Source organism: Pelodiscus sinensis, chromosome 2, assembly GCF_052426305.1.
Source record: "Pelodiscus sinensis isolate ZL-2025 chromosome 2, ASM5242630v1, whole genome shotgun sequence".
Classification (NCBI taxonomy): domain Eukaryota; kingdom Metazoa; phylum Chordata; order Testudines; family Trionychidae; genus Pelodiscus; species Pelodiscus sinensis.
Window position 1 is genome coordinate 137,493,415 of NC_143053.1, and position 27,651 is coordinate 137,521,065.

General features: G+C 41.5%; 1 protein-coding gene across 4 annotated transcripts in view; it reads left to right on the plus strand.

The window, feature by feature from the left end:
* Positions 1-27,651, plus strand: part of CTNND2 (catenin delta 2) — a 1,059,017-nt gene that overhangs the window by 876,389 nt on the left and 154,977 nt on the right. For all 4 annotated transcript variants that reach the window (XM_006120137.5, XM_006120139.5, XM_075921467.2 and 1 more), the window contains 2 exons: positions 15,693-15,810; positions 19,599-19,784. In XM_006120137.5, coding sequence (XP_006120199.1) covers positions 15,693-15,810; positions 19,599-19,784 — 304 coding nt within the window. The remainder of the gene's footprint in view (positions 1-15,692; positions 15,811-19,598; positions 19,785-27,651) is intronic.

Below are 27,651 nucleotides of genomic sequence, written 5' to 3' on the forward strand. Positions count from 1 at the left end.
GTTATGCACCCACCTTGTAGTAGCTGCATCTAGGTTGTATTTCCTTAGTTTATTGATAAGAAGGTCATGCGAGACAGTGTCAAATGCCTTACCAAACTCTAGGTATACCACGTCCTCCACTTTCTCCTCCTTTCTCCACTGGACTCATTAGCCTGTCAAAGAAAGCTATTGTCGGGTACTTCTAACCCAGACGGCTTCAGTTTGTTGTCTGACCGCAAAGAGACAGGCAACACCAGCAAGGTCTAATCACAAAGCTCTTTATTGAAGAGTGCACACAACAATAGAGAGCAGCCCGTCTCTACCAAGAACCAGCCCCCGATTCCTATAGCAAGTGGGGTTATATAGACAGTTCCATCGCTCATTGACTATTCACTTAAGCAACCCACCCCCCCTTTGTTAGTTAGACACTTCTAGCATGGGTGCATACCTTGCCAGCTGTACAAGGTGGCCTTGATACATTAGCAACTTTCTTATTAAGACAGAAAGCAAGTACCAGACAATTAGGAGACAGGGAGTTTTCTTATCAGTTTCTTAAGCAAGCTGTTCAGCTCAGCAAGTACAAAAATGCAGCTGTTCGCTTATCTCATGCCCTTGCTCAACTCATGTCTCAAATTTTGTTCAGGGACTACCCAGAGCCCTTTGCTGGACTCTTCTCGGTCTGTCTTAGCATAACCGCCCTAGGCCCAATTTTCTGTGGCCTAACACTATCATATTGGTTTGATGTGATTTATTCTTTACAAATCCATGGTGGTGTAACCCATGCACCTAGTGTGGTTTACTGTCCCATGTAGTGGCACTCAGCCCACTGGGGGAAGGGGAAAGGAGAAGCAAGTACTAAGAACAAGTGCTTTATAGTTCAAGCTGTAGAGGCTCTTAGGCTAAGCTCCCAAGGTCTCATGTTCAAATCTGTCTTGTGGCAGTTGCACTGACTGTTACCTATCACCTTATTATCTTGCAGATGAATTCCTTAGTTACTTGCTACATTATCTTTCCTGGCACAGAAGTTAAACTAACTGGTCTGTAGTTTCTTGGGTTGTTCTTATTTCACTTTTTAGAGATGGACACTATATTTGCCCTTTTCCAGTCTTCTGGAATCTCTCCATATCTTCCATAACTTTTCAAAGATAAAGGCTCAGATACCTCCTCTATCATCTACTTGAGTATTTTAGGATGCATTTCATCAGGCCCTGGTGACTTGAAGACATCCAACTTTTGTAAGTAATTTTTAACTTGTTCTTTTTTTATTTTAACTTCTAAACCTATCCCATTTTCACTAGCATTCACTATGTTAGGCATCCCATCACCATCAAACGTCTTGGTGAAAACCAAAACAAAGAAGTTATTGGCACCTCTGCCATTTCCACATTTCCTGTTATTATTTCTCCCTCTTCACTGAGCAATGACCCTGTACTTGGTCTTCCTCTCGCTTTGAATATATTTGTAGAATGTCTTGTTCCCCTTTATGTCTCTCGCTAGATTGAGTTCATTTTGTGCCTTTTCCTTTCTAATCTTGTCCTTATATACTTGCCTTATTTTCTTATATTCATCCTTTGTAATTTAACCTAGTTTCCACTTTTTATAACATACTTTTTTATTTTTAGATCATGTAAGAGCTGGTTGATCCAAGGTGGTCTTCTGTCATACTTTATATCTTTCCTATGCAGTGGAATAATTTATTTTGGGCCCTTAATAAGTGCCTTTAAAAAATGCCAACTCTCTTCAGTTGTTTTTCTTCTTAGTCTTGCTTCCCATGGAACCTTATCTACCAGCTCTCTGAGTTTACTAAAATCTGCCTTCCTAAAATCCATTGTCTCTGTTTTGCTGTTCTCCTTAGAATTACAAACTCTATGATTTCATGATCATCTTCACCCAAGCTGCCACTTTGCCCCACGGGAGGGAGCCCAGGGATATGGAGGGGAAGCATACGGGCCTCCCACTGGTAGGGATGTAGAGGGACTGAACAGGCCTCCTGCCCACACTCCTTGAGCCCAGCCTGGGCATGGGGGCACTGTTCAGGTCTCCAGGTGCAGGGTACCTAAGCTTGCTGGTGTTCCCTGGCCCTGGCCCTGACACTGGCCCCAGCCCAGGGGCAGCAGGGGCTATGCAGGCTGCCCACTGGCACTTCCCAGGGCTAGCCCAGGGGCAGTAGAGGCTGCACAGCAGCTGCTCTCTATGGAAGGCTGAGGAGTCAGGTGCAGCTGGCCAGTGACTTCTTGCAGGAGTGCTCGCTGTTCACCTGTGGTCATAAAACTGTGCCTCCTGCCAGAACTCTCCCTTTCCATTTCATGACAAACAATTGAATTCCAGGCATATCCCACAACCAAACCCTGACATTGCTTTAAGTTAGGATAAGAGGAGTTTAGGAGGAGTTCTTAAACAAATGGTCTCACGGGCAGAAAGAAAGACAGACGCACATTTCTAAAATATATAGGTAGATATATATTTCTGATGGGTACAGAAAGCAAATCTTTAGTTATACTCAGTGGCTGTTGTTTGTAACTATTGGCATCAAGATTATCTATATAAAATCTGAGAAAAACTGAAAATAGCTACTTATCATCACAAATTGAAAGTAAGTGTTTTTAGTTACCAGGATTCCTGGTGTAAAGTCCTTGTAAATGATCCAAGAATCATCTTCCTCTCTTGCCATCATGTCCCTCTAGTCTGAGGTTGGAGTGCCAGACTTTAAGAAGCAGTTGTGATCTACTGAGACCCGGAAGCAACACTTGTGATCAGTATATTCTCCTAATTCCCTCACTCACTAGACATGCCTACCATAGCCTTCAAGCACTCAGCTCCAGAACTTTCCCTTATCCAGACTCACTATATCTCCATGGTATTGTAAAGAAGAATAGTTTATTTAAGGTAACTCACCTGCCCAATCCTCAGAAAAGCTGGAGTCAAATTCTAACTCCCTTGACTCTGTTTTGATGTTAAAATTCTTTAGTCTTTTTGTTCTTGTTGATGTTGAAGGAGATGGAGGTTGGGGAAGGTAGGCAGAGCCCTAAGATTTAGTGGATTTGAATTATTTATTTTGTAACACTATTACCTGAAGGCATTGGGGGGAACACCTGCAATATTACCATATGTTTTGACACATAGTAAACATAAATCCTGAGTAATGAAATGTTTTCTAAATCTGTTCATTACTTATTTCAGTGTAAAGGTGACAGCTCATCTCCAATGGGTAGGATCACATGTTTTGATATTTAAAGTAAGTCTAAAATGTATTCTGCTTACAGTCAGTTATTATTATTCATAGTAGCAGTGAACTTCTCCAGCACTGCAATTTTTTTTAACTTGTCATCTATTGTTGAGTCAATTAGATAGCTTTCCAACACGCAGTTATAGTATCACAAGCTCCATGAATCATTTGGGACAACTATCACATATGCTCTTTTAAATAAACTGTTGTCCATCTGAACAATGCTGTTTAATTTAATTTTTTGATTATAACTATGGGTATGTCTACACTAGCCTCCTAGTTCTAACTAGGGAGGCTAATGTAGGCATTCGAAGTTGCAATATCCCGCGCTTGATTTGCATCTTCCGGGCCAGACGCCATTTTTTGAAATTTACAAGTCTGGACTAACTGCCCGTGTCTACACACAGCAGGGACCTGGTATTTTGAATTAAAGCCCCTAAATCAAACTACCTGTTAAACCTCTTTTTTTCCCCCCCTCAACAGAATTTTTTTCCCAGTGTTTTTTTTTGGGGGGGGGGGGGTGGAAGCGGTGTTCAGTATTTTTGGTTAAACCGTCTGGCAACCCTATCATTGACTGCAACATGTTCATGTGAACCACCCAGTTATTGTGACTTGCAATCCCTCTTGCCCTCATCTTGCTTCACATGCACATTTCAATTTCTGAGGATTGTATGTTTTAGTTCATGCTGTTCTAGAAATCTAATCTCTAAGACCCACCGGTTTTCCCATATTACTTTCCGAAAGGGGCAAAGGGTGTCATGCACTAGCTAGGATTTATATTGAGTGAGTGAGATCAGTTGGAGGCCTTAGCATGAGCATCAGATGTGTGGAAAAAAACAGGAACCAGATGATTTTGTGAAATGTTTTATTTGGAGAAGAGGGAGGTGGTTCTGTCTTCTGACTCCATTGATTAATGATCCCAAATTTGGAGCATTAATCTCACCCCAAGCCCATCTGAGAAACAATAAATTTCAAGACAAGCTAAGTAAGCATGTGGATTTTAAAATACTTAAACTTTACACAAAAAATACTGTTCAAGTTTAACTGCAATACAGAAGGAAGGGTATGTCTACACTACCCCGCTGGTTCGAACTAGCGGGGTAATGTAGGCATACCGCACTTGCAAATGAAGCCCGGGATTTGAATTTCCTGGGCTTCATTTGCATAAGCCGGGCGCCGCCATTTTTAAATCCCGGCTGGTTCGAACCCCGTGCCGCGCGGCTACACGCGGCATGAACTAGGTAGTTCGAACTAGGCTTCCTAGTTCGAACTACCGTTACTCCTCATTCCACGAGGAGTAACGGTAGTTCGAACTAGGAAGCCTAGTTCGAACTACCTAGTTCGTGCCGCGTGTAGCCGCGCGGCACGGGGTTCGAACCAGCCGGGATTTAAAAATGGCGGCGCCCGGCTTATGAAAATGAAGCCCGGGAAATTCAAATCCCGGGCTTCATTTGCAAGTGCGGTATGCCTACATTACCCCGCTAGTTCGAACTAGCGGGGTAGTGTAGACATACCCTCAGTGATTAGCAAGGTAAGAAATTCTTTGTGTTGACAGGCTTCTGAACCTTGGCATGATAAAATACTGTGAAAACATATATCTTTGGTATAATCGACTGTCTCCAAAAGAGCTTGAAAAGAAATATAAAAGTGTCTCCTATGTTTTAAATTCATCAGCCGTTTTATAAAATTATGCTAGAGAAAGGCTAGGGTTTCTTTTTCTAAGATTCAAAAGACATTTCTAATGTACTGCACCATGGTCATCTTTTTGTGGAAGCTAGTAAATAGAACTAATATAACAGGCATGTTAATCAGGCATGATTTTAATCATCATTAATAATCTATAGATTAATGCCACCTTTTGCAGAGCAATTCCCATAAAAATAATTTAATACGAACCAGACAGAAAACATATTAGTTATGGTCAAGATAGCCTTCTAGGGCCACTCTGTGCCTGAAAAAAAAGGTATTTCAAGTAAAAGAAATGGAACATGAGGCACTCAATTTATGCAGCTGTCATTTTGATGGAGTGTTACTTTACAATATCCACTTGTTCAGTACACAATATAAAACTACCACCAATATCTTTCAGGTTTATCTGTCTAGGGAGGAGTACTACAGAAAAGGATCTAGGGGTCATAGTGGACCACAAGCTAAATATGAGTCAACAGTGTGATGCTGTTACAAAAAAAGCAAACATGATTCTGAGATGCATTAACTGGTGTGTTGTGAGCAAGACACAAGAAGTCATACTTCTACTCTACTCTATGCTGGTTAGGCCTCAATTGGAATATTGTGTCCAGTTCTGGGCACCACATTTCAAGAAAGATGTGGAGAAATTGGAGAAGGTCCAGAGAAGAGCAACAAGAATGATTAAAGGTCTAGAGAACATGACGTATGAACAAAGACTGAAATAATTGGGCTTGTTTAGTTTGGAAAGGAGAAGACTGAGAGGGGACATGATAGCAGTTTTCAGGTATTTAAAAGAGTGTCACAAGGAGGAGGGAGAAAAATTGTTCTTCTTAGCCTCTGAAGATAGGACAAGAGGCAATGGGCTTAAACTGTGGGAAGGCAGGGTTAGCTTGGACATTAGGAAAAACTTCCTGTCAGGGTGGTGAAACACTGGAATAAGTTGCCTAGGGAGGTTGTGGACTCTCCTTTATTGGAGATATTTAAGAGCAGGTTAGATAGATATCTTTCAGGGATGAGACGGTACATGAGGGCAGGGGACTAGACTCGATGACCTCTTGAGGTCCCTTCCAGTTCTCGTGTTCTCTGATTCTATGATCTGAGATCCTAAACTCTTTTTCTCTTACTCTTTTATAATTAAAAGGTTTTGTTTGTTTTGGGTGTTTTGCAGTTAGGGGTTAGTGATTGTTGTTTGTTGGGTTTTAATATCCAGAAACGTACTACATGATTCTAGAGCTTATTAGGTCATGTCGCTAAGATTAGGCATTGCAAGAGACAGGAAGGTACAGATTTTAGGCTGTCGGGGAGAAAACAGATGATGTCAGTGTGAGAAAAGAAAAAGGGTTACAGAGTGAGGAGGCAAAGAGAATGGGTGGTGTTATCAGCTACATTGTGTAACAGAATTATTACAGAGGCTTTGGAGGCAAAGTCTGACAACCAATTACTGGATGAACATAATTTGTTGGGGAAGAGTCAGCATGGTTTTTGTAAAGGAAATCATGTCTGACCTATATTGTAATTCTTTGAGGGTGTCAAAAAGATTGTGGATAAGGGGGATGCAGTTGATATGACAGGGGCTGGCCACAGTTTACCAGGGTTAGCCCTTGTGGTCTACCAAATGCTTCATTCACCTGCACGTCCTCAGGTATGGCTGCTTGCAGCTCCATTTGGCTGTGATTTGCCTCCCCATACTGTGTGAGCTGCAGAACACTGCTCAAGATAGTTAAGTCCACAGCAGACTGTGAAAACCTTCAAAAGGATCCCCTAAAACTGGATGACTGCGCAACAAAATGGCAGATGAAATTCAGTGTTGATAAATGCAAAGTAATGTATGTCGAAAAATGGAATCCCAAATATTATATATAAAATGATTAATTAGCTTTTACTACTCAAGAGAGAAATCTTGGAGTGACTGTGGCTAGTTCTCTGAAAACATCCAATCTGCATCAGTAAGAAAGGCATACATAATAAAACAGAATATATCTTGTTGCCTCATTTACAAATCCGTGGTACGCCTATATCTTGAATACTGTGTACAGATGTGGTTGCTTCATCTCAAAATAGGCATATTGGAATTGGAAAAGATTCAGAAAAGGGCAGCAAAAATGATTAAGGCAGTGGTCACCAACCAGTAGATCAAGATCTACCGGGAGATTTTGAAGCCTCTGACAGGTGATCCTGACTGGTTTGGCTGGGAGGCTATCAAGTGCCGGCACTTCACTTCCCCTTCCCCCCACTGCCCTGCTCTCCTGCCCAGAGCCTCAGAGCTGCCTCTGTAAGCCTCCTGCTTCTTGCGCAAGGCGGGGGAGACAGAGGCATGGGGGCATTTATGTCACTCTGTCCCCCACCTCTGTACCCTATCTTACCAGAGTGAGAAGGGCAGGACCTTGGCGAAGGGGCAAGGGTATTTTGGTTTGAGGTAGATCCTGGACTGACTTAAATTCAAAAAGTGACCTTGTGCTTAAAAAGGTTGGAGACGACTGGATTAGGGGTTTGGAACAACTGCCATATGAGGAGAGATGAAAAAGACTGGGAATTTTCAGCTTGGAAAAGAGGAACTAAGGGAAGATATGACAGAGGTCTGTAAAATTGTGACTGGTGTGAAGAAAGTGAATTAGGAAAATTATTTCCTCCTTCCCATAACATAAGAACTAGGGTTCTGCAAATAAAATTAATAGGAAGTAGGTATTAAACAAATAAAAGGAAGTATTTCTTCACACAATGCACAGTCAATCAGTGCAAGTCTTTGCCAGTGGATGTTGTGAAGGCCAAAGCTTTAACAGGGATCAAAAAAAGAACAGAATAAATTTATCAGGCATGGGGAAGAGGGATAGCTCAGTGGTTTGAGCATTAGTCTCCTAAACCCACGGTTATAAGCTCAATCCTTGAGGGGGCCATTTAGGGATCTGGGGCAAATCTATCAGGGATGGTATGTGGCCCTGTCTTGAGGGCAGGGGACGAGACTCAAGGGGTATGTCTACACTACAAAGTTAATTCGAACTAACAGATGTTAGTTTGATAGGCGCTACACTAGCGCTCCGCTAGTTTGAATTTAATTTGAACTAGCGGAGCGCTTAATTCGAACTAGGTAAACCTCATTTTACGAGGACTAACGCCTAGTTCGAATTAGCTAGTTCGAATTAAGGGCTGTGTAGCCACTTAATTCGAAGTAGTGGGAGGCTAGCCCTTCCCAGCTTTCCCTTGTGGCCACTCTGGGCACCACCATGGAAACTCGTCTGCCCCCCTCCTGGCCCCGGAGCCCTTAAAGAGGCACGGTCTGGTTACGGTGCCCATGCCAGGTGCAAGCCTGCCAGCACCCAGCCATCAGACCCTGCACCTGGCACGGCTCGAGCCAGCCACCCGCTGCCACCCAGCCCTCTGCCTCTTCCCAGGACCAGGCTGTTGGCTCCCGGGAGACTGCCCGGGTCCGCAAGAGGCAGGCGCCCGCCTGGTCTAGTGCGGAGATCGTGGACCTCATCCACGACCTCCTCACTAAGCACAGGAAAGTGGCCGTCTAGGGCAGGAGAGCTACCAGCCTGGCCATCCGGGAGCAGATTTGCATGAAAATCAAGGTGGTCCACTGAGACCCCCGACCCTGAGCCCTGAGCTTAGAATGTCCGTCCTGGGTCAGACCAAAGGTCCATCTAGCCCAGTAGCCTGTCTGCCTACAGTGGCCAACACTAGGGACCCTGGAGGGGATGGACCGAAACAATGACCAAGCCATTTGTCTCGTGCCATCCATCTCCAGCCTTCCACAAACAGAGGATAGGACACCATTTCTACCCCCTGGCTAATAGCACTCCATGGACCCAACCTCCATGACTTTATCTCACTTCTCTTTAAACTCTGTTCTAGTTCTAGCCTTCACAGCCTCCTGCAGCAAGGAGTTCCACAGGTTGACTCTTTGCTTTGTGAAGAAGAACTTTCTGTTACTAGTTTGAAGCCTGCTACCCATTCCTTTCCTTTGGTGTCCTCTAGTCCTTCTATTATGGGAACTAATGAAGAACTTTTCTGTATGCACCCTCTCCACACCACTCATGCTTTTATAGACCTCTATCATATCCCCCCTCAGTCTCCTCTTTTCTAAGCTAAGAAGTCCCAGTCTCTTTATCCTCTCTTCATATGGGACCTGTTCCAAACCCCTGATCATTTTAGTTGCCCTCCCCTAGCCTCTCTCTTCCCCTCTCCCACCTCCTTTTCCCAGTTTCCCCAAGTTTTGTTCAATAAAGAGAGTTTCTATTTTTGACCACACGTGTCCTTTATTTTGTACATCAGGAAGGGGGGCTATGGAGGGGTAAGTGGAAGGAGGTGAGGGAGGAATGGGGTACGAGCCCCTGATGGGGAGGACTGGGCTGGCTCTGTGGGCTTCTCGGGGTGGAAGCTCTCCTGAAGCCCCTTGATTGACCTTCCTCCCCCCCCCGGATGGCAGCCTGCGGCAAGTGCAGCCGGGCTGATGGCCGAGTGCTGTGATGTGCCGAGTGTGGGCACTCAGGACACTCCAAGCCAGGACTGCTTTGCAAGCGAGGCACCCCTGAGAACTGTCTGTCTGGGGTGGGGGTCGGGTCCCTTTAAGCACAGCCCTAGGCTAGCCTGAGGCAGCATCTTCACACTCTAAGTCCTAATCTGATGCCCTGCCGGCACTGCTTCCGGCCATCCTTAACCTCGGTTCAGGGTCCACTCAGTGTGGATATGCTAGTTCGAATTAGCAAAATGCTAATTCGAACTAATTTTTAAGTCTAGATGCACTAGTTCGAATTAGCTTAGTTCGAATTAGTGCTGTAGTATAGACATACCCAAGGTCCCTTCCAGTTTTATGAGATAAGTACATCTCCATATATTATAAAGGTTCATCAAAGGCTATTAGCCCAGATGGGCAAGGATGGCATTCCTAGCCTCTGTTTTGTCAGGGTGAGAATGGGTGACAGGGAATGGATCATTTCGTGATTATCTAGGGTTGCCAGGTATCCAGTTTTGAACTGGTCAGTCCAGTATTTGAGCTTTCTGTTTGGGAAACAAATTGAGAAAATACAAATGTCTGGTATCTTCTAAATAAGATGTAATGTAGATTGTGATGTAATGTCAAGTATGTCCGGTATTTTTGTGGAAACCATCTGGCAACCCTATGATTACTTCCTCAGTTCATTCCTTCTGGGGCATCTGGCACTGGACACTGTTTAGAAGACAGAATACTTCCTGTTGAGTCTCCCAGAAGCAAATATTTGAAATACAAGTATTTAACCAAAACTCAAAACTTCAAATACAAACTGAAACATGCATTTGAGCAGTATAAACAGCATCAGTGAATCATCAGCTTTTGATAGACATCTGACATGAGACCACAAGATTTGGTGAAAATACATGACAGTGGATGCAGCAGTGTTTTGTATGCTTGTATTACAATCCAGTAACGTCACAGAACCACTCCAATAATTTGTATGCCTGCTTCGTCCCCCTGAATATGTTCTTTTGTTCCTTCAGTATTGGTCAGGCATAAGACCTGTGACAGCCACCTGCGTGATAACAGTGCACACAGCTCTTTCCCCTGCTTCTCTCCCACCCTGCCCCAGTAGGGCAGCTCTAGATTTAAAGAATAGCTGAGGTCCCATATTTTTATTTAGAGGTTCTGAAAGAGTATGAATACATGAGCTCTTTGAACAAGGAGCTTTGAATGGTTGTGTTGTGGATAAAAGTGCATTTATTTGTTGGAACTTTATCTGTTTCATATGGTTTTAAACTGTGTGTGTGTGTACACGCTCATACGCAGTTTGGGAGATTTTTGGTGCTTGTCTTTTTAATTGTAATGTAAAAATAATGCAATAAACCTTGTCGCTGTGAGTTGAAATCAAATATCAATTGCTCAGTAATTTGATTTATAAGGAATAGAGGGAAAACATTATTAATAATGCTTTTAACTAAGTCTTACTTTGATATACAAGCAAATAGATTTACTATGCTTAAGTGGTGACTTATTAGATATTTGATTATGTGGAGAACACACTGTTATTGCCAAGCCTAATCAAGACCTTATGTTTTCTATGAGCTGGCACCAGCAACATTTACCTCTGCAGAACTGTGTACTACAATTACAATTTTCAATCCACCCAAGTGATTTTGTTATTTTGTTTCTGATCCAAAAATAAACATAAACTAATACAGTGGTGGCGTAAGGGTTATGTAGTAATTTTGTGGAGGTGTTGGCTCTTCAGCCTAATGATGAGAATTTAAATGTCACAGTTGTTAACTATTTCAGCAGAAACATTTAACTAATGTGTTTGTATTATCGCTGGATCATATAGTTCCAGCTATTAGGACCATTGCTAATAGGTTAGCTTTTTGCTGTTACATATCTTGGTGGGATCTAATAGTTCAAATCTTCCTACCCTACCCCAAGGAAGTCAAGTTGCCTCCATATTTGTCCACTAGGGTGAGGGGAAAATCAATGTATCCCCTCCTGTATGCACAATATCACAACTTTGCACCACCCAGCAGTGAAATCTTCCCAGACAAGGAGGGCACCAGGGCAACTGCGCCAGGGCACAGCAACTCGAAAGGTCCCAGGGCTCCGACCACTGCCATTGGTACAGTAGAAATGGGAGTATCAACACTACGCTCCCAGTTGCAGTAAGAGCTGGAAGCCGCCCCCACCTCCCCTCCTGCCTGAGATCATACCCCTTCTGGGCCTCTCACAGGGCAGTATGCATTGTCAAGACCAAAAATAAACAGCAAGCTGCATAGTAAAAATTTGGGGATGACATAATGTATGTTTATTTTTTTCTTGCAAAATATGCCACAGAATATGTTACTGATTGTATTATTTATTTTCATATATAAATCAATTTAAACAACTATTTCTGAATTGTCTTGGAGCTACAGTAAAATTCCAGTGCCACAAAAGGCAGGTGACCTTGATGCAGAATTTATCTAGCTTGCCTCAGAATATAAAGAGCCTTGTATTTATTAACATTTGTACAGTGCCTTGGGATCCTCAGAAGGGGAGACTCTAAAGTTATTATTCACTTATAACAATATGCACTTTCATGTTTAGGCAGATGCCCACTTTTTTCTGTGCACCCATGAGTTAGGGATCTCATTCCAGTTTGCAGTAATTTTTATGCTCTTCCTAAAGAGATCACATTTTGAAATGTTACTTTATGTGCAAATATCATTGTGTGCCCAGTTAGGTATACAGTTGCCAGTTTATGCATGCAGAGCAGGTTCATCTTTTTAAAATGCAGACTGAAAGGAAGAATAGCCAGTGCATAGCACAGTATTTTTAATTCCATGATTCCCATTGCCTTCAGCTGAATCTGTGTCACTAAAACCGCGATTGGTGCTGTATGGGTTTCTCTCACACCAAATCACAGAAGCCAGGTCCCCATGCATATCGGCTCCAGCCTGCCCCCACTCATCCTGCCCGCTGCTGCCTGTCTATTAGAGGCAGCAGCGTGAGGGTGGGGATGAGGTAGGTGGATCAGGTGCTCAAGCCAGCTCCTCACAGGCTCCCATTTTCCCCTGCCCTCTGATGCAGAGGCAGCAAGCAGGGGGAGGAGGGAAGCTCATGCAGACAATAGGATTAACCAATAAGCCCAGGCACGTTGGGATCCAAGACCCACAAGTGGCACACAAATTACACATCCAGACAAACATGACAGTCAGGCCATTTAGTTTTTTGCACACAGGCCAGAGAAAACTTCCAAGAGCTCCCCTCCATGGGCCACATTTTGAACCCCTTATTAAACTTTTGAGGAGTGACTCTCTGGAGTCATCCCAGTTATGCTAATAGGACAATCTGGGAGAGTAACTGTTTTGCAGAATGATCGAAGGAGTCACAAACTGCCCCTATGAGAAAACATAATACATCATTGAACAAAGCATGAGCCACAATTTTGTCTTTCTGAAATCTTTTCTAACTCAGATGGTCATAGCATGGGGCAAAGGAAAAAGGGGCCTAACTAAGTAAGGATTTTTCAGTGACTCTGAGTAGGATTTTATTTTCAAATAAATGAACAGTGCTTTTGTTTCAAAAAAGTACCGTGTCAGATATGTGTTTTTAACTGTTAATTTTACTTGATGCGCTGGTCATTTCGTATTTGTCTGAAGACAAATATATCTTCTGTAGCTAGGACATGTCTGCTAGCATTACACAGTTCAGGGTAAAAGTTGGACCCTGGATGAAAATGAGTTTTGATCTCATGTTAAGTTCTAAAGTCATACTTTTATTGTAATCAAATCAGGCATTCTAAGTATTTCTGACAGTGTATAGAGAAGCATAAGTATATTCCTGAAATTTACATGAACCACATCAGGAGTAAGCCAAGGGGGGAGAGCTGTCAAAACCAAGAGTTTTTATTGTCATCTGTTAGTATTATTTGCTTATAGGCTAAAACAAGGTCAAGTACATCAGAGAGTGCTGCAAAATTTTCATGCAAAAAGTGAAGAGGGAAAAATTCCTTTTCAACAGTTTTAAGTGAGGAAGGAGATTATTTTTCCTCGCCTGTTGCAGTTTTTAAAATTTTGGCCCAAGCACGGACATTAGTTTTATTATAAAAATAAAGAACCTTTGGCACTGTTGGGAAATGTAGTTTATTGATCAGTAAGAAAGATCTCAGTTGCATAGAAGTTCCTATCCATTTTCTCTATATTTTACATGTCTGCTGAATTATATTCTCTGACAAATAGAACAGTGTCTCTATATTCTCAGTTTATCCTGAACTAACTCAAGCATTTTTCCAGTTCCTTTTCTATTATTCTTGTAAATACAGGTGACGCGTCAAGCTCTGATGAAGGAGACATGTACCAGCCATGAAAAATGAAAAGGGCATTATTTCCCTTCCTGCTAAGTAGTTTTATGTTCATGGAAATTATGGAAAACAGATGAATTCCCATGGAATTGGTTAGGGGCAAATACAGGATTCATCTTTAAAGTAGGGAAGTAAAGAAACCCTAGAAATGTTGAACAAGTATAAATTGAATTTTAATACCTGAGAAACTGCTAGAACAATTAATCAAACACTGAAAGACAATTAAGAGTATCCAATCAAGCCAATTTATACGCATCTAAAAGAAAATAATCTAATAAATATTAGGTAGCATGGAGTTAATCAAAAACAAATTATGCCTGATCAAGAAACTGAATAGCTAAAGGTAAAACAGCAGACTATTTCAACAAAGGCCTATGGTACATTTTCAAAGAAGATTCTCATATTATTATTCAGGAATTTTGAATGAGGCTGAACTGCTCTGCATGCTGTAGAAACACAGGAAATGTTCCGACACAGATTAGGAGCAGAGATGTCCGAGAAATTCATGCTTGAAATATTAAATTAAATATTAAGAAAATTGCCAGCTAAAAACCAGTTAAACAATGGAACAAACTATCAAGAGAGGTTGCAGAATCATTATCATTGAAGATATTCCGCATTGAATATGACACTGATCTTTTATGAATAATTTAGAATAAAATAAATTCTATAATGTGTATACTTAATGACACATTAGGGAACTTTGATAAAAGTGGATGAAGTGCGTGCCTATATACACACGTGTTTATATTTCTAGCCTCATGTTTAAAAAATACTGTCAAAATGCTCTTTTTTACCATTTATAACTGGGGGAATAAATCTTAGAAATGCACATTTGCCAGCTCTCTTGCCATCTTATTGAGAGTCTTGCAATATTTGGTATTTTCCTTAAAGTTCCGGCCTTTAACTAGCCTGGCTGCCTGGTGCTTAGTGCAGCAGCCTGCAGAAAAGCCCCTGGAACCCAAATGGGAGCGCACCCTGCCTCCTCCTGCAGCTCTTGCTGGAGCACCAGGCTGGCTTACTTTCACCTCTAGGGATAGGAGGGGTTAAAAATCATGTGATCTCAGTAATATGCAGAGAAACTAATGAACATGGTATTACATTCATAAGTGAGATGACTCTGATACAGCAAGCCATTACCTATCAGAGACAATGACATGTTAAGACAGGGATTTGATAGGGAGAAGTGTTTCTAACAAAACAAAATAAAACACCACAAACACAATACAAAATGGTTCTAGTGGACATGCTGATTTTACTTCTATGTATTAAGAGCAGCGGTTTTCCATAGAAATGAGAAAGTGTAACCATGTGTTGACTTTTCAGATGCATTTTTCTTTTAAGTACAATATAATTTCTGCAGAACGTGTTTAATGCCACAAAGATGTTTTTGCATGAAAGAGGGGATAGATTTCTTGTAAGGGATTAAGTACATACAGAAATAGATGTTTGGTTTTTTTCCACCAATTCACCCTTTAGGTCCTATTTAAATGGACCAGAGAGTAGGTGCAAGGTTGGCATTCACTTGACTTGCAGATCATACACCACAGTCATTAAGAGCATTTCATTTAGCCTAAAGATTGGACATGCAGAAGCCCAGTAATAAAACCACCTGTTGAGTGCTTGACATGGTAGGTTAATTGCTTTGATGCTTTGAAAATGAAAAGTATGGCTGTGTGATAAAAACCAAATTACATTGTGAGAGCATTTGATGGAAAGTTCAAGACCAAGAACTTTAGCCATATTTAACTGTGTTGTATTTATTTAATTACAGTGTGCATTTAAAGTAAGTTTAATAATTAAATGGTAAATCTACAGGATCAAATTTTCTGGTAATGTAAATTGGCTTTCTTCTGTTGATCTTAATGCCCAACAATTTGGCCCAAAATCTTTGATTAAACATATTTATAGCCACAGTAGTGATTGCTAGAAACTCCACCTGTATTTGTCATGCTATTATTAACCAGAAAATAGTGATCATCCTCACCATTGTCTTGTAGGAATGTCAGCTCTGCTGGAGAGGAGGCCCGCAGAAGAATGAGAGAGTGTGATGGACTTACTGATGCATTGCTGTATGTGATTCAGTCTGCTCTTGGGAGCAGTGAAATTGATAGCAAGGTTTGTCATCTATGTCTTTTCAGAAATGGGAAAAAGGGACTAACAATAGAGATTTTGCATCTATATCTATAGTGGTTGCAGGGCAGAATTTGGCCCTTAATCTCTGACTTTTTTTCTCCAGAGAAGTGTTTCCATATTACTGTCCATGGCTGCCCTAGAATTGTATTTGCATATGTACTGTATAGTGTCTTCTTTTTTCTCTCTTTCTCCTATTTTGTTATTAGGAAAAATAAAAGAAAATGCCTTAAGAAAGCCACCAATGCATCAAGCTCTGTGCAAACTTACATACACAGCTCTGCAAATTATCTCAGAGCTCCTTTGCCATCTCTTCATGAGCTACACTAACAGTCATGCAGTAGCTTTTATGAAGTGATTGCCATTACAAAGTCAACATTCGCAAACAGATACTATGTATTTGATAAGGATTTATGAAGGATTTGTTTAAAAAATAGCAGCCATTATAGGCTGACACCAAAATAATTGTTTAATTTTATACTTATAGTAACAAGGAGATAAACACAATTTTTCAGAGGTGAAAGCCACTACTTAATAATTATATTTAATAATTTAAAAACTCCAAATAAGTACCAATTAAAGATTTTGTGATTGTGCAATCAGTATTACAAGGAGAGGGAAATGTTTTCAATTCTGTGATTTAAATGCCCTAATCCATACCATGGATTATTTCAGCACAGTTGAAGCACCGCAAGCACTAACACAGAAATGTCCATTATCTCTAACATTAGTTTCAAGTGAATTTCACAATTTATGTCTGGTGTGAGGTACTTTTTACTGTACCTTTTGAATTTTCAGATTGCTAATTTGAGCAAAATGGGTGGCTATTTCCTATAGATTTATTAGAGAAATATGAAATCTATGAAAGTATCTGTGTTCCATGCAATTTTCTATGTATGTCAATGTATATGGTATGGTTTACAGAATGATAACATATAATGTGGTAATCTACAATCAATTTTCCATTAGTAAAAGTTTTTATGGAAGTGATTAGTGAAAGAAAACCCAGCAGCAGAGTAGTACTCATCCATACCTCTACCCCTATCTCATTCCTGTTTCCAGCAATTAAGTTCTGGGAGTTGTTTTTAATTCATTAGCCATGGAAAAACTGAATTAGAAACTGTTTCAAAGCTCCCCAGATCAGTGTGCTTAACAGAAAGTAAAAGTTATAAGGCTTCAGTGAAGCACTTTCGGAGGAGGAATAAGAAGATGGAGTAGGAGAGGTCAGTCATTTTTATACCCCCTTTCAACAGCTTAGTTGTTGTTCTTAAAACAGTTCCTTAATAAGTGGCTGGACTGGTTTCCAGATTGTTTTACTGTTGAAAGAGCTGAATAATGAGCACATTAAACTCCTTGTGTAATATCTTATTAATTAATGTAGGTTACTTTATTTACTTATTAGTTTATTTACAGCCTTCTGTGCAGTGAGGTGGAGGAACAGTGAAGAAATTTGAGTATCTGAATTTCCTTGCCTTGGTCAGTTTAACTGTAATGATTCTTACAGGTTTTTACCTTTCTGTTCTCTGACATAATACTTTCGTGCATCTAAATAAAAAACAAACTATTGTATCATCATAACTAGCAGCAATGTAAAATCATTGGTTTACATCTGTCTGATGCTTCTAATTGGAAAATTGGTGGCAGTGTAATTTCAATTTAATATGTGTAATGACCTAAATTATAAACACCGGGTTTTAAATGCCTCTATTACAAAGGTATCTTAGAATCATAGAATCATAGAATAATAGGACTGGAAGGGACCTCAAGAGGTCATCGAGTCCAGCCCCCCGCCCTCAAGGACCAAGCTCCGTCTACACCATCCCTGACAGATGTCTATCTAACCTGTTCTTAAATATCTCCAGAGAGGGAGATTCCACCACCTCCCTTGGCAATTTATTCCAATATTTGACCACCCTGACAGTTAGGAATTTTTTCCTAATGTCCAATCTAAACCTCCCCTGCTTGACAGTTTTATCAAATTGTTGTCAAAAAACAAAATATTGAAAATGAAAGCCCTGGTCCTGCATTTGATTAAGCAGGGATGTAACTCTACTCATTGAATAGAGTATTGAGTAACAGAGTTGGACAATGGGCAAGTCTGATTTATTGTGATTTCTGTTAATTTAACAAATTCACTTTATTGTTATATCACCTATCCCACTCCTTGCTAGGGATGTAAAAAGTTAACCGGTTAAACGGTAAGGGCTGGAGCAGCTCCCTGCGCACTCTAGGTAGTGGGTTGCTCCAGCCCCGAGGAGCCCACTGCAGGCGGGGGCTGCTCTGCCCAGCTGGCAGAAACAGCCCCTGTCCATGGTGGCCTGTCCGCTCTCCCCCAGTTGAAGTTATACACTCTGGCTCCTTGGGAGTGGGTTGGCAGGGGCTGCCAGACCACTCCCAGGAAGGCTTCACTGTTGGCAGAGCCCGCAGCACATGTAACCATGTAACTGCTAAAATTTGACTGGAATTCCTAGGTGCTGTTGTACAACTGCTGCCACTGCTGCTCCTGCCACTACTACTACTAATAAATAATACAAAACCCACCAGAGCAACTGAAGAGAAGTTCTCCCCTCTAAAAGCCACTAAGCAGGAGTAGAGCCATTTCATATAGTGGCCTAAGGATGACAGTAAAATCTGCAGTCCTAGAGCCTACCTCCATGGAAGGGAATAGCCAAAGGATCTACAAGTATAACAAACCCTCACCAAAATGGGGCTCCATGTTACCTAGTTGGCATGTATTCCCTGCACAGAACTGATTAAGAAAAATCATGGATATAGTATACATTTCAATAATGGCATGAAGTAGATGCTAGTAATACTGATTGTAATCCTGCTTACACAGTTTATACTACAGTACCTCGTGTATGCCTCCTCTGAGATGGAGCCAAGATTTAGGATCCTCAAGAAAATTTTGTATATACTGATTTATTTGAAGAATATTACGGTTTCCTTTGAAAACTAAACAGGTTAACTACATTTTCAGTCCCCCCAGGCAATGGAGGGCATATTGTTTTACTAGATATAGGCAAACAAAATTAAAGAAAATAAGAATTAACCTCCAACAAAAGTCCAAATCAGACATGTTTTTGAGACTTGGAGAAGTTCTGTTAAATTTTCCCCGTCATTTTTTCTGTAATGGGCCTCATTTCACTTCCAGCTTCTAACTAGATCATACACAGAAGGGCCATAATATTGTGATAGGGAGGGGCTATTCTTAAGATATTTTCAACTTGAGTGGAAGCAGGAAAAACTGGAAATTTCTTGAGATTTCCAGCCTCACTATGCATACTCCAGAAGGGTAGATATATAATCATATTGAATTCTGGATGCTCTTGCAAACCAAAACTCAGAACCATTTAAGTTTTCCCTCATAGAATTGGCATGAAACAAATGGTGTAAGAAATATTAGTATAATTTCTCTTTCTATTAGCTGGGGCTGTAACCAGTGGGCATTCTGTGTATGGATCTTGGTTACCATATTTTTAACTCTGATGCTTTCTCGTGTGGAATTCAGCATGAAATTCAAAACCACAGTAAAAATATTATTAAAAAAAAAAAAAAAAAAAAAACCCTTGTCCCGCACTCTCCTTCTCACTAAAAAGAGACTTTATGGTCCTGCCATGTTTTCTAAACTTTTCAAACAATGTATTGAGAAACAAACAGAAAAAAAAATAGCTTTGGCAAATGTATGTGCAAAGATTGATTGAGTTCCTTCATTCAAAATATACCTAAAAGGGAAGAGTTTTCTAGCCTTTTTCTCTTTTTCTCCTTTTTAGACCGTTGAAAACTGTGTGTGCATTTTAAGGAACCTCTCATACAGGCTCGCTGCAGAAACATCTCAGGGACAGCAGATGGGAACAGATGAACTCGACGGGTTACTGTGTGGTGATGCCAATGGCAAAGATGCAGAGAGTTCAGGATGTTGGGGCAAGAAGAAGAAGAAAAAGAAATCCCAAGATCAGGTAATGGAAGTTGAAATCAGCAAGGAGAGTAAGTGCCTATCAGTGAGATAGGCAGAGTTAATATATTGTGTTTGTGAGCATGTGATAGATTGTTATATGAATGTTACCTGGTATTGTAGTGATGGGCACACTATGAATATCATAGATTAATACAGTAAGCTGCTTGGTAATTAATAGTAAGCCATTTATAAGTGAGACTGAAACTCCTAAACTACAAACATAATTTACACTCACTTTATGGCCCCTTTGCACTGCCTAAGTAAAAGGGCCACATTGCCAGTTACAATCAGGCCCATATGTGTGTGTTTGCTTGGGTGTCATGTAGGCAAGTGTTCTGCACTGAAGAAAAGCTTCTGCTCAGAGACATTGCTTTACACCACCATTTCCAAAAATGACTGCATCACACCTATCAGAAAGCCATTCTTCTAAGGTCTAACTGCATTTGTCTAAACAGAAATGTGGTGTTTTAGATGCTGCTTGTAATTATTAGAACTGGGAGCACTGGCTGTTGGGAATCTGGAAGCACAGGAAACAGGAAGGAGGGGGGAGGAGATGGGCCAGGCCTGAGTGAGAGCTACAGAAGGGAGCAACAGCAGCTTTGTAAAGAGGTTTCACCTTTGGTAAATAAAGACCTGTTGAACTTTGTTACTACCTTGCTTGCATGATACAACAAGAATTTGTGCCATTATCTATAATAGCACTACCAAGCAACTTCAAAAAAATGTATAATTACTTCTGTTTTCACATGGTAGGACTGTGAAAGAGTGGGCAGCAGGAACTCTGCCTCGGGCTTCCTGGAGTCAGCCGCTGATCAGTATCAGCAGCGTCTGACTTGGGGATGCCTGGGGCAGAGCAGCTGGGGTGCTGCTGGGTTGGTCCAGTAGCGCTGAGGAGCGGTGCTGCAGGACCAAGCCAGCAGCACCCCAGCTGTTCTGCCCCAGGCATTCCCAAGAGCAGCTGGGGTGCTGCCAGATTGGTCTCGCCGCGCCAAGGGTCGGCGCTACTGGACCAACCCGGCAGCACTCCAGCTGCTCTGCCCCAGGTATCTCCGATTCAGCCACTGCTGGTCAGTTTCAGCGGCAGCTGAATCAGGGACGCCTGGGGCAGAGCTGGACTATCGGAAGGGGGGGCTATGAATGGGTCTGGGGTGGCATCCCCACCCCCACCCTAGAACCCTCATAGCCCCCCCTTCTGATAGTCCGGCATATCTGATAATCCGGCACCCCCTGAGTCCCAAAGGTGCTGGATTATTGGAAGTTTACTGTACTATGAAGGTCTTTGTAATGTTAATGTTGCTCAGTGTTAGTATTGTGCATATATAGTAAGTTGGTTAGTGGAATGTAATCTTTTAAAATTATAGATGATGCAGAAGGGAACTTTTTCCACCTCTCTTTAGAGTTTTTCTCCAATTCAACCATTTATTTGTGTTTCAAAAGGAATCTTGTAGAGCGGTACATAATTGAGTATGTTTGAGGTTATAAAAATAAATTATCTAGAAATACAGAAAATATGCCTGAAAATGTAAAGGTAAATTATATTAATCAGAAATAACACAGTGAAATAACACAGTCCAAGTTTTTGTTGATCGATGAGTCAAGAATGGAGTACAATTCAAGTCCTGAAAAACATACTTAAAGCAAAGTTAAACTGTTGCTAAGGTTCTAATTTCACCCATTCAGATGCAATTAAATATTATGAAGCAAAATGCAGGACAATGTAGCAGCTTTTATTTATCATTGACTTTTGTAGAGACTTTTATATGCTATGGTATATTGGAAAAGTAGAAAATGACAAAGGAAAAATAGTTGCATTATGTGATATACATTTTATAGATAGCTCAGATTCAGCCTAGAATAAATTCAGCATTCTTGTTCCTAATCTTTGACAGGATTGATATATTAGGTGAAGTCTTACTGTACTTGCACTTCTTGTGTTCCTGAACACACTAATTAAGGATAAAATGAAAAGCCTTAATTCTGAAGTTTCTGGCATTTGAAGATTTACACAAACCCCTTATCATTTTAACAAGGGTTTAGGTATTTAATTTCTTTTAATTTTCCTTTTTTTTAAAGCAGACGAACTCTAAATCCTTGTCAGACCCTGTGTCACAGTGCCAGTGCTAGCTCCCTGATCACTAAGGTTGCTGCAGCACAGAGAAGGCTGTAGGCTTAATTGGAATCAATCATCCTGCTACTGGTGGGGGTTACCGACACTGGTTGGCAATTATTGAGCTACAGAGGGAATTGATTTAGCAATGGGGAAGATATATAATTGGGAGGAACAGAAAGTAAAGAAGTTTCAAAGGGGTAGCTGTGTTAGTCTGTAACAGAAATTATTTTAAAAAACAATGAATAGTCCTGCAGGACTTCATCTGAAGAAGTGGGCTGTGCCCACGACAGCTCATGATACCATCTACATGTTTTGTTAGTCTCTAAGGTGCTGCAGGACTATTTGCTGTTTTTTAACATATTTTCAGGAAGTAAAGAGGGAGCTCTGAGGGTGAGCTGAGCGGAATAGCAAAGATGTGAGAAGGGCCTCCTTCTATATACCTCTGTTACGTCCTCTCTGTTTAAAAATAGAGGATTAAAAGTGTGGCTGAGGGGCACAGAACAGGCTACGGGTTAGGTGTTGCTGCTCGCTAGGTAACTTAATAGGTGCCCTATGACATGTGGGTCTTGTCTGGGATTTAACCTGCTCACTCGAGAGAAGGTGGCTTGAGAGGTGACCAACATAAGGGCTGGGGGCAGTGAACATAATGGAGCTGATGCTACACTGGTAGTGGAACAAAGAGTTATAGAGAAGACCTAGCCAGCAGAGAGACAAATGCTTCCAGACTAGCAGATAGAGCAGGAGTGAGCATTGTAGGACTTGATCCAAAAACATTCCCAGTTACAACAGCAGCTCCTACACTAGAAGTTGAGTTCCTATAAGGGAACTGGAAATTGGGCAGTGGGCCTGTGTTTATGATAGGGTGATCCTGGTATCTTTTTGTTAACTCTGAGAAGGTGGCTATCCAAGCTGGATAGGACAAGGCTACTTGGGCACCACAGTTAGCCTCTTACCTGGGTGGTCAGGCTCAGCTGTGTTATAAATACCAAACTGAATACTACAACACGCTGAAGGCTTCAGTTCTGGACAGGATGGGCTTATCAGCAGAGAAATAGCATCAGAAATTTAGACTTCCAAATGGGACAATAGGATACAGCCCCAGACTTCTGTGCAAAAAGGATCTGAGTGGGCCAATCAGTGACTGAAGCCAGATGGATAGGACACAGAGGCCATAATCAACTCAGTTTTTCTTGAACCGTTCGCACAGATCCTCCCCAAGCCTGGGGAGGCGCCATCCGTCAGAATTGCTAGGGGACGCTGTAAAATTAACAGAAGAGTATGTGGAAGCAGACCTTTCACAAAAAGAGGTCCATCCCTCTATATCAGGGTTACTCAACATGCAGCCCATTTGTTTGAGGCCTCTGGTGTAGTTTGGGTTTACACAGGGCTCAGCATGCAGTTCATGAGTGGGATCCTTTGAGCATGGCCTCCATTGGGAACGTGCTCCACAACCGCGAGGTGTCTCCTAGGCAGGGTGAGCATTAAAAGACGCAAGCAGACAGGCTGCCTGGATCAGACGGGTACAGGGTGTTGGTGTTTCTAATTCCCATGGTGGAGGTGCCGGGAGTGCCCATTGTGGAAAGTGCTGGCTGCTTAGCCTTGTAGGCAGAGCCTGAGAGGTGCTGACTGGCTTACACTGGCCATGTTTGGGTCCAGCATCACAGCTTAAGCCTTAATCTTTGTATTCATGCCTGTCAGTGTGAAAGAAGCTATTTGCATATATATTTGCCTGTATATATAAGTTGCAGCCCTCAGCATGTGCTGTGAGTATCATTGTGGCTCCTGGGGCTTCCAAAATTGAGTAGCCCTGCTCTATATGAAGGGAGAGAGAGAAGAAACCTGAGGAATCCCATTCATCGAAACCTAGGAAGGAAGCACAAGAGGCACAGAAGAGTGCCCCACCACTAACTCTGTGGTTTGTTACCAGTGTGGTGGCAAAAGATATATAAAGAAAAACTGCCCATCCATGGACTATGGGTTTGGACAGTACTGTGGCTCCACCGATGCAAAAGGCAGGCCTGGGTTAAAGATAATTCCTGTCAAAGTAGGCTAGAGAACCACAAAGGGAATGATGGATTTGACAGCCACTTGTTGCCTCATAAAGAGCACCTTGGTTAGACTGCAGGGGCAATAGAAGATGGTGATGATAACACTCCATTGTGTCCACTGGGAAAAGAACACTTACCTGTTGCAGTTGACCAACTGGAAATGGAAGGAAGTCTTAAGTGTTAGAGAGTGGATGTGGTAAAGTTGTTGATGATAGGAACTGACTAGACTCTGATTTCTCTTATGTAAAAGAGCAGAGGACACAGAAAGAGACCTCAATGATGAGGTCTGCTGAAAGAAATCTTGATGGTAGGTTTTCCAGGTAACTCTCCAGGGGAACATTGTTTTAAAGTATATAAACCGCGGGTTATGCAAAATTTTACACACACACACACACACCCCGCGGGCAATAGTCGTCCGCGTGTTATACAAGAGTTTTTTTACTGAAATTATAGGAAGACAAGACTAACTCTTACTTGATAAAAGCAGCATGGGAATACCCTTAGACCTTCTTCCATCTCTTGCATCTGTCTGAATGTGGCTGGCTCTCCCTGAGACGGGTGATGCTCTATTTAAGGACACAGCTCCTTTGCTCCAGCTCCTAGCTCTGGTTGCCTGGGGCAGACAGTTCACCCCTGGGGGAGTGCACAGCATGGGTGGAAGGCAGCTCTCCCAGCAGTGGGCACCTTCCCTTCCTATGCAGCCTCCCACGACACAGCCAGTCTGCCCTGCCGGGCTACGGCTGTCTACCCTGCACTTTGGCAGTTGTGCAATGATGTATCTGGAGCTCAAATGCTTCTGCATGACAGGCTCAGTCCCTGATGCCTGAGTTAATTACCCTCGTTATCGTTCATTTACAGTACCTGTGGTTCATCTCCCACGGGCTATACATGTGTGTGGGTTATCTAAGACTTTTTTTAAACAATCAGGAAAAACCATGGGCTATGCACGGGTGTGTGTAATACACGTGCGTGGGTTGTATATGCTAATTTACGGTACCCTAAACATATCACAAGTGCCGAGAGAATTGACACATTGGAGATCTTAGAGTGGGGAAGTACTTGAAAAGGGGACAACAGGTTGAGGAATGATTGATCAGAAATATGTAATGGACAAAGAGGACAGAGGTTGCTCTGACTCACCAGAGGAGCAAGCTATGGGTCGTGCCTTGGAAGAAAGGCCTAATGAGGAAAGAAGTGTCCTTATAATGAGGCATTGGCAGGTGAACTCTACTCAAATAGTTTCAATCCTAGAGCAAGATAAGTCAAGGGAAGAGAGTTGTTCTGATACTGAGGCTCTGAAAGGACAACTTACTCTAGTAGATTCAAACCAGTATCAAAAGAAGCTAGATCAGAGGTCCATGGACAGTGATTACTGTGATGAGATATGGGCTGAGATGGAACTGTGGGAGAAACTTCCCTCCTCTAAGTGTAGTTTTGTGGGTGGAAGGCACTCACTGGTGGCCAGTGGAAGGCCAGTCTGAAGGGGGCCAGGAAGCCCTAGTAGAACTCAAAACTGGTAAAGAGGATAGGACTTGGATGCTGAGGAAGACAGGGATGGTCTCAGTTGAAACAAGGGTGAAAATATGTAACAAGATGTTAGCTGCAGCACCTGGTCACTGGGGGTGCATCTAATCTGCAGGGCTTAACTTGAAATAAGCTACGCAAATTGAGCTACATCAATTGTGTATCTTATTCAAAATAGCTTATTTTGAAATTGGGAACATCTACACAGCACTTATTTTGAAATAGAGCACTCTTTCTCTGACTTCCCTTATTCCTCGTACAATGAGGGTTACCGGAGTCGGAGTAAGAAGTCCTCCAAATTGACAGAATGTTGACATTATTTCAAAATAACTGCCTGCTGTGTAGACGCGGAGTAAGTTATTTTGGAATAGCACTAGTTATTTTGAAATAGTGTTGCAGTGTAGACGTACCCTGGGATTGCTGCAGCACAGAGAAGGCAGCAAGCTTAACTGGAATCATCAGCTGTTGCTGGTGAGGATTAATGACAGTTGGTGAAAATAGTTGGATTCATGAAGCAAATAGCTAGTTAACAGAGAGGATATATAATTGGGAGTAATGAGCAGTAAAGAGCGTGCTCAGAGAGTGAGCTTCATGAAGCAGAGAAGCTGTGTGGATCTTCTTCAGGGTACTTTCCTTTGTCCTGTCCTGCTTAGAAACTGAGTATTTGAAGGTGCTTGTGGTGGAAACAGATCCTTTGTGTTTGTGCCTGAGACACTTGAAAAATAGAGTAGGCAGTGCTTCTCACTGGGTAGCTGAAGATGCACCCTGTAACAGGCTCTAACTGAAGTTTTTATTAGAACACTGCATATATAGAGGATCTCAGCAGAAACTCAAAAGACACAAAGTTCTTTAAGAATACTTCAGAACACATTAAAAATGCTTTGAGCCCCAAAGAAGTTCAATGTATGACTTCAGTTGACCCATGCCTTGTGAACCATTCACATAATAGCCCATAGTAGCACCTGAAGAAATATTATAGTCTACATTGATTACTATTTGGGATAACCTCCCAAATGTTACTGGCAGATTATATATGTCAGAAGAGATGAGCTGGGAATTTGAAAAGCATCTAAATCATTAAGAACACAAACCTCAATGGAAATCTACAGGATTTGTTTTCCTAAATTACTTTGGCAGTTTTGAAAATACCACACAAAGTGGTATTCACTATCCTTTTTGCACATACATTCATTAGAAAACATGTCAATTTTCAGTAGGACTTTTATTCTACACATGTCATAAGTATGCGTTACACCTATGCACTTCCTGAACTAATGAGACCACAGATATGTATAACCCCATCAACCTCCATGTAGTTATGGCCACTTACATCATCAGGAAATGTGGTACGTGTTTTATAAAATTGCATTTTTAATCCGTGTCATTATTAAGATATGAAGGAAAAACTTTGAATTGCAACTTCATGTTTTGATTTTGTTTCATGACACATCATAATCCACAAAGGCCCATAGTCTGAATAGTTTTCAAGACAAACTAGATTATATCAAGGTTATATTGTAAATCAAATCAAAGAACTGACTGCAAAGCTAGGGATAAGTTACATTTATATTGAATTAGAATGTAATGTTCAACTGCTAAATTGGGAGTTTGTGGCTATTCACACAGATCTCCAAAGGTCTGTTAATTTTTTCTGTATTTATAGTTTATCATACTGTTCATCCAGAAGAATCTCAAATACATTACAGATAGAAACAGATCCTCACGTGTCGTAAATTGATGTAACTCCATTTATTTTAATGCATTTCAAAAGCTGCTGATTTAGAATGTGGAGATTTTGGCCCACTATATAAATATAAATTGAAGTGTTCATGTCATCCACGGTTGACATGTTGACTCCATTTTGTACCAGCAACAGTATGCAGATGGGTCTGGAAAAATAGACCCATCTGGATTAGACTGTGATTGGGAGAGAAGATCTAATACTTATTCTTGTGAAAATATGAAGCAGCCTGGACCTCAGTTTTATATTGTGTAATTATTTTCGTTTATCATAGTTCCACACTGGTCATGGTACCATGCTGGGATATTGGTCAAATCACAAGAACTGCTTTATGTTGTTTTTTACACAGTGTCCTGTGCATTTTTTTTCTATCCTGGAGAAGAGTGCTTTGTAAATCTTATGAATCTAGAATTCTTCGACACTTGGGCAATGCTTTAGAGCAAGG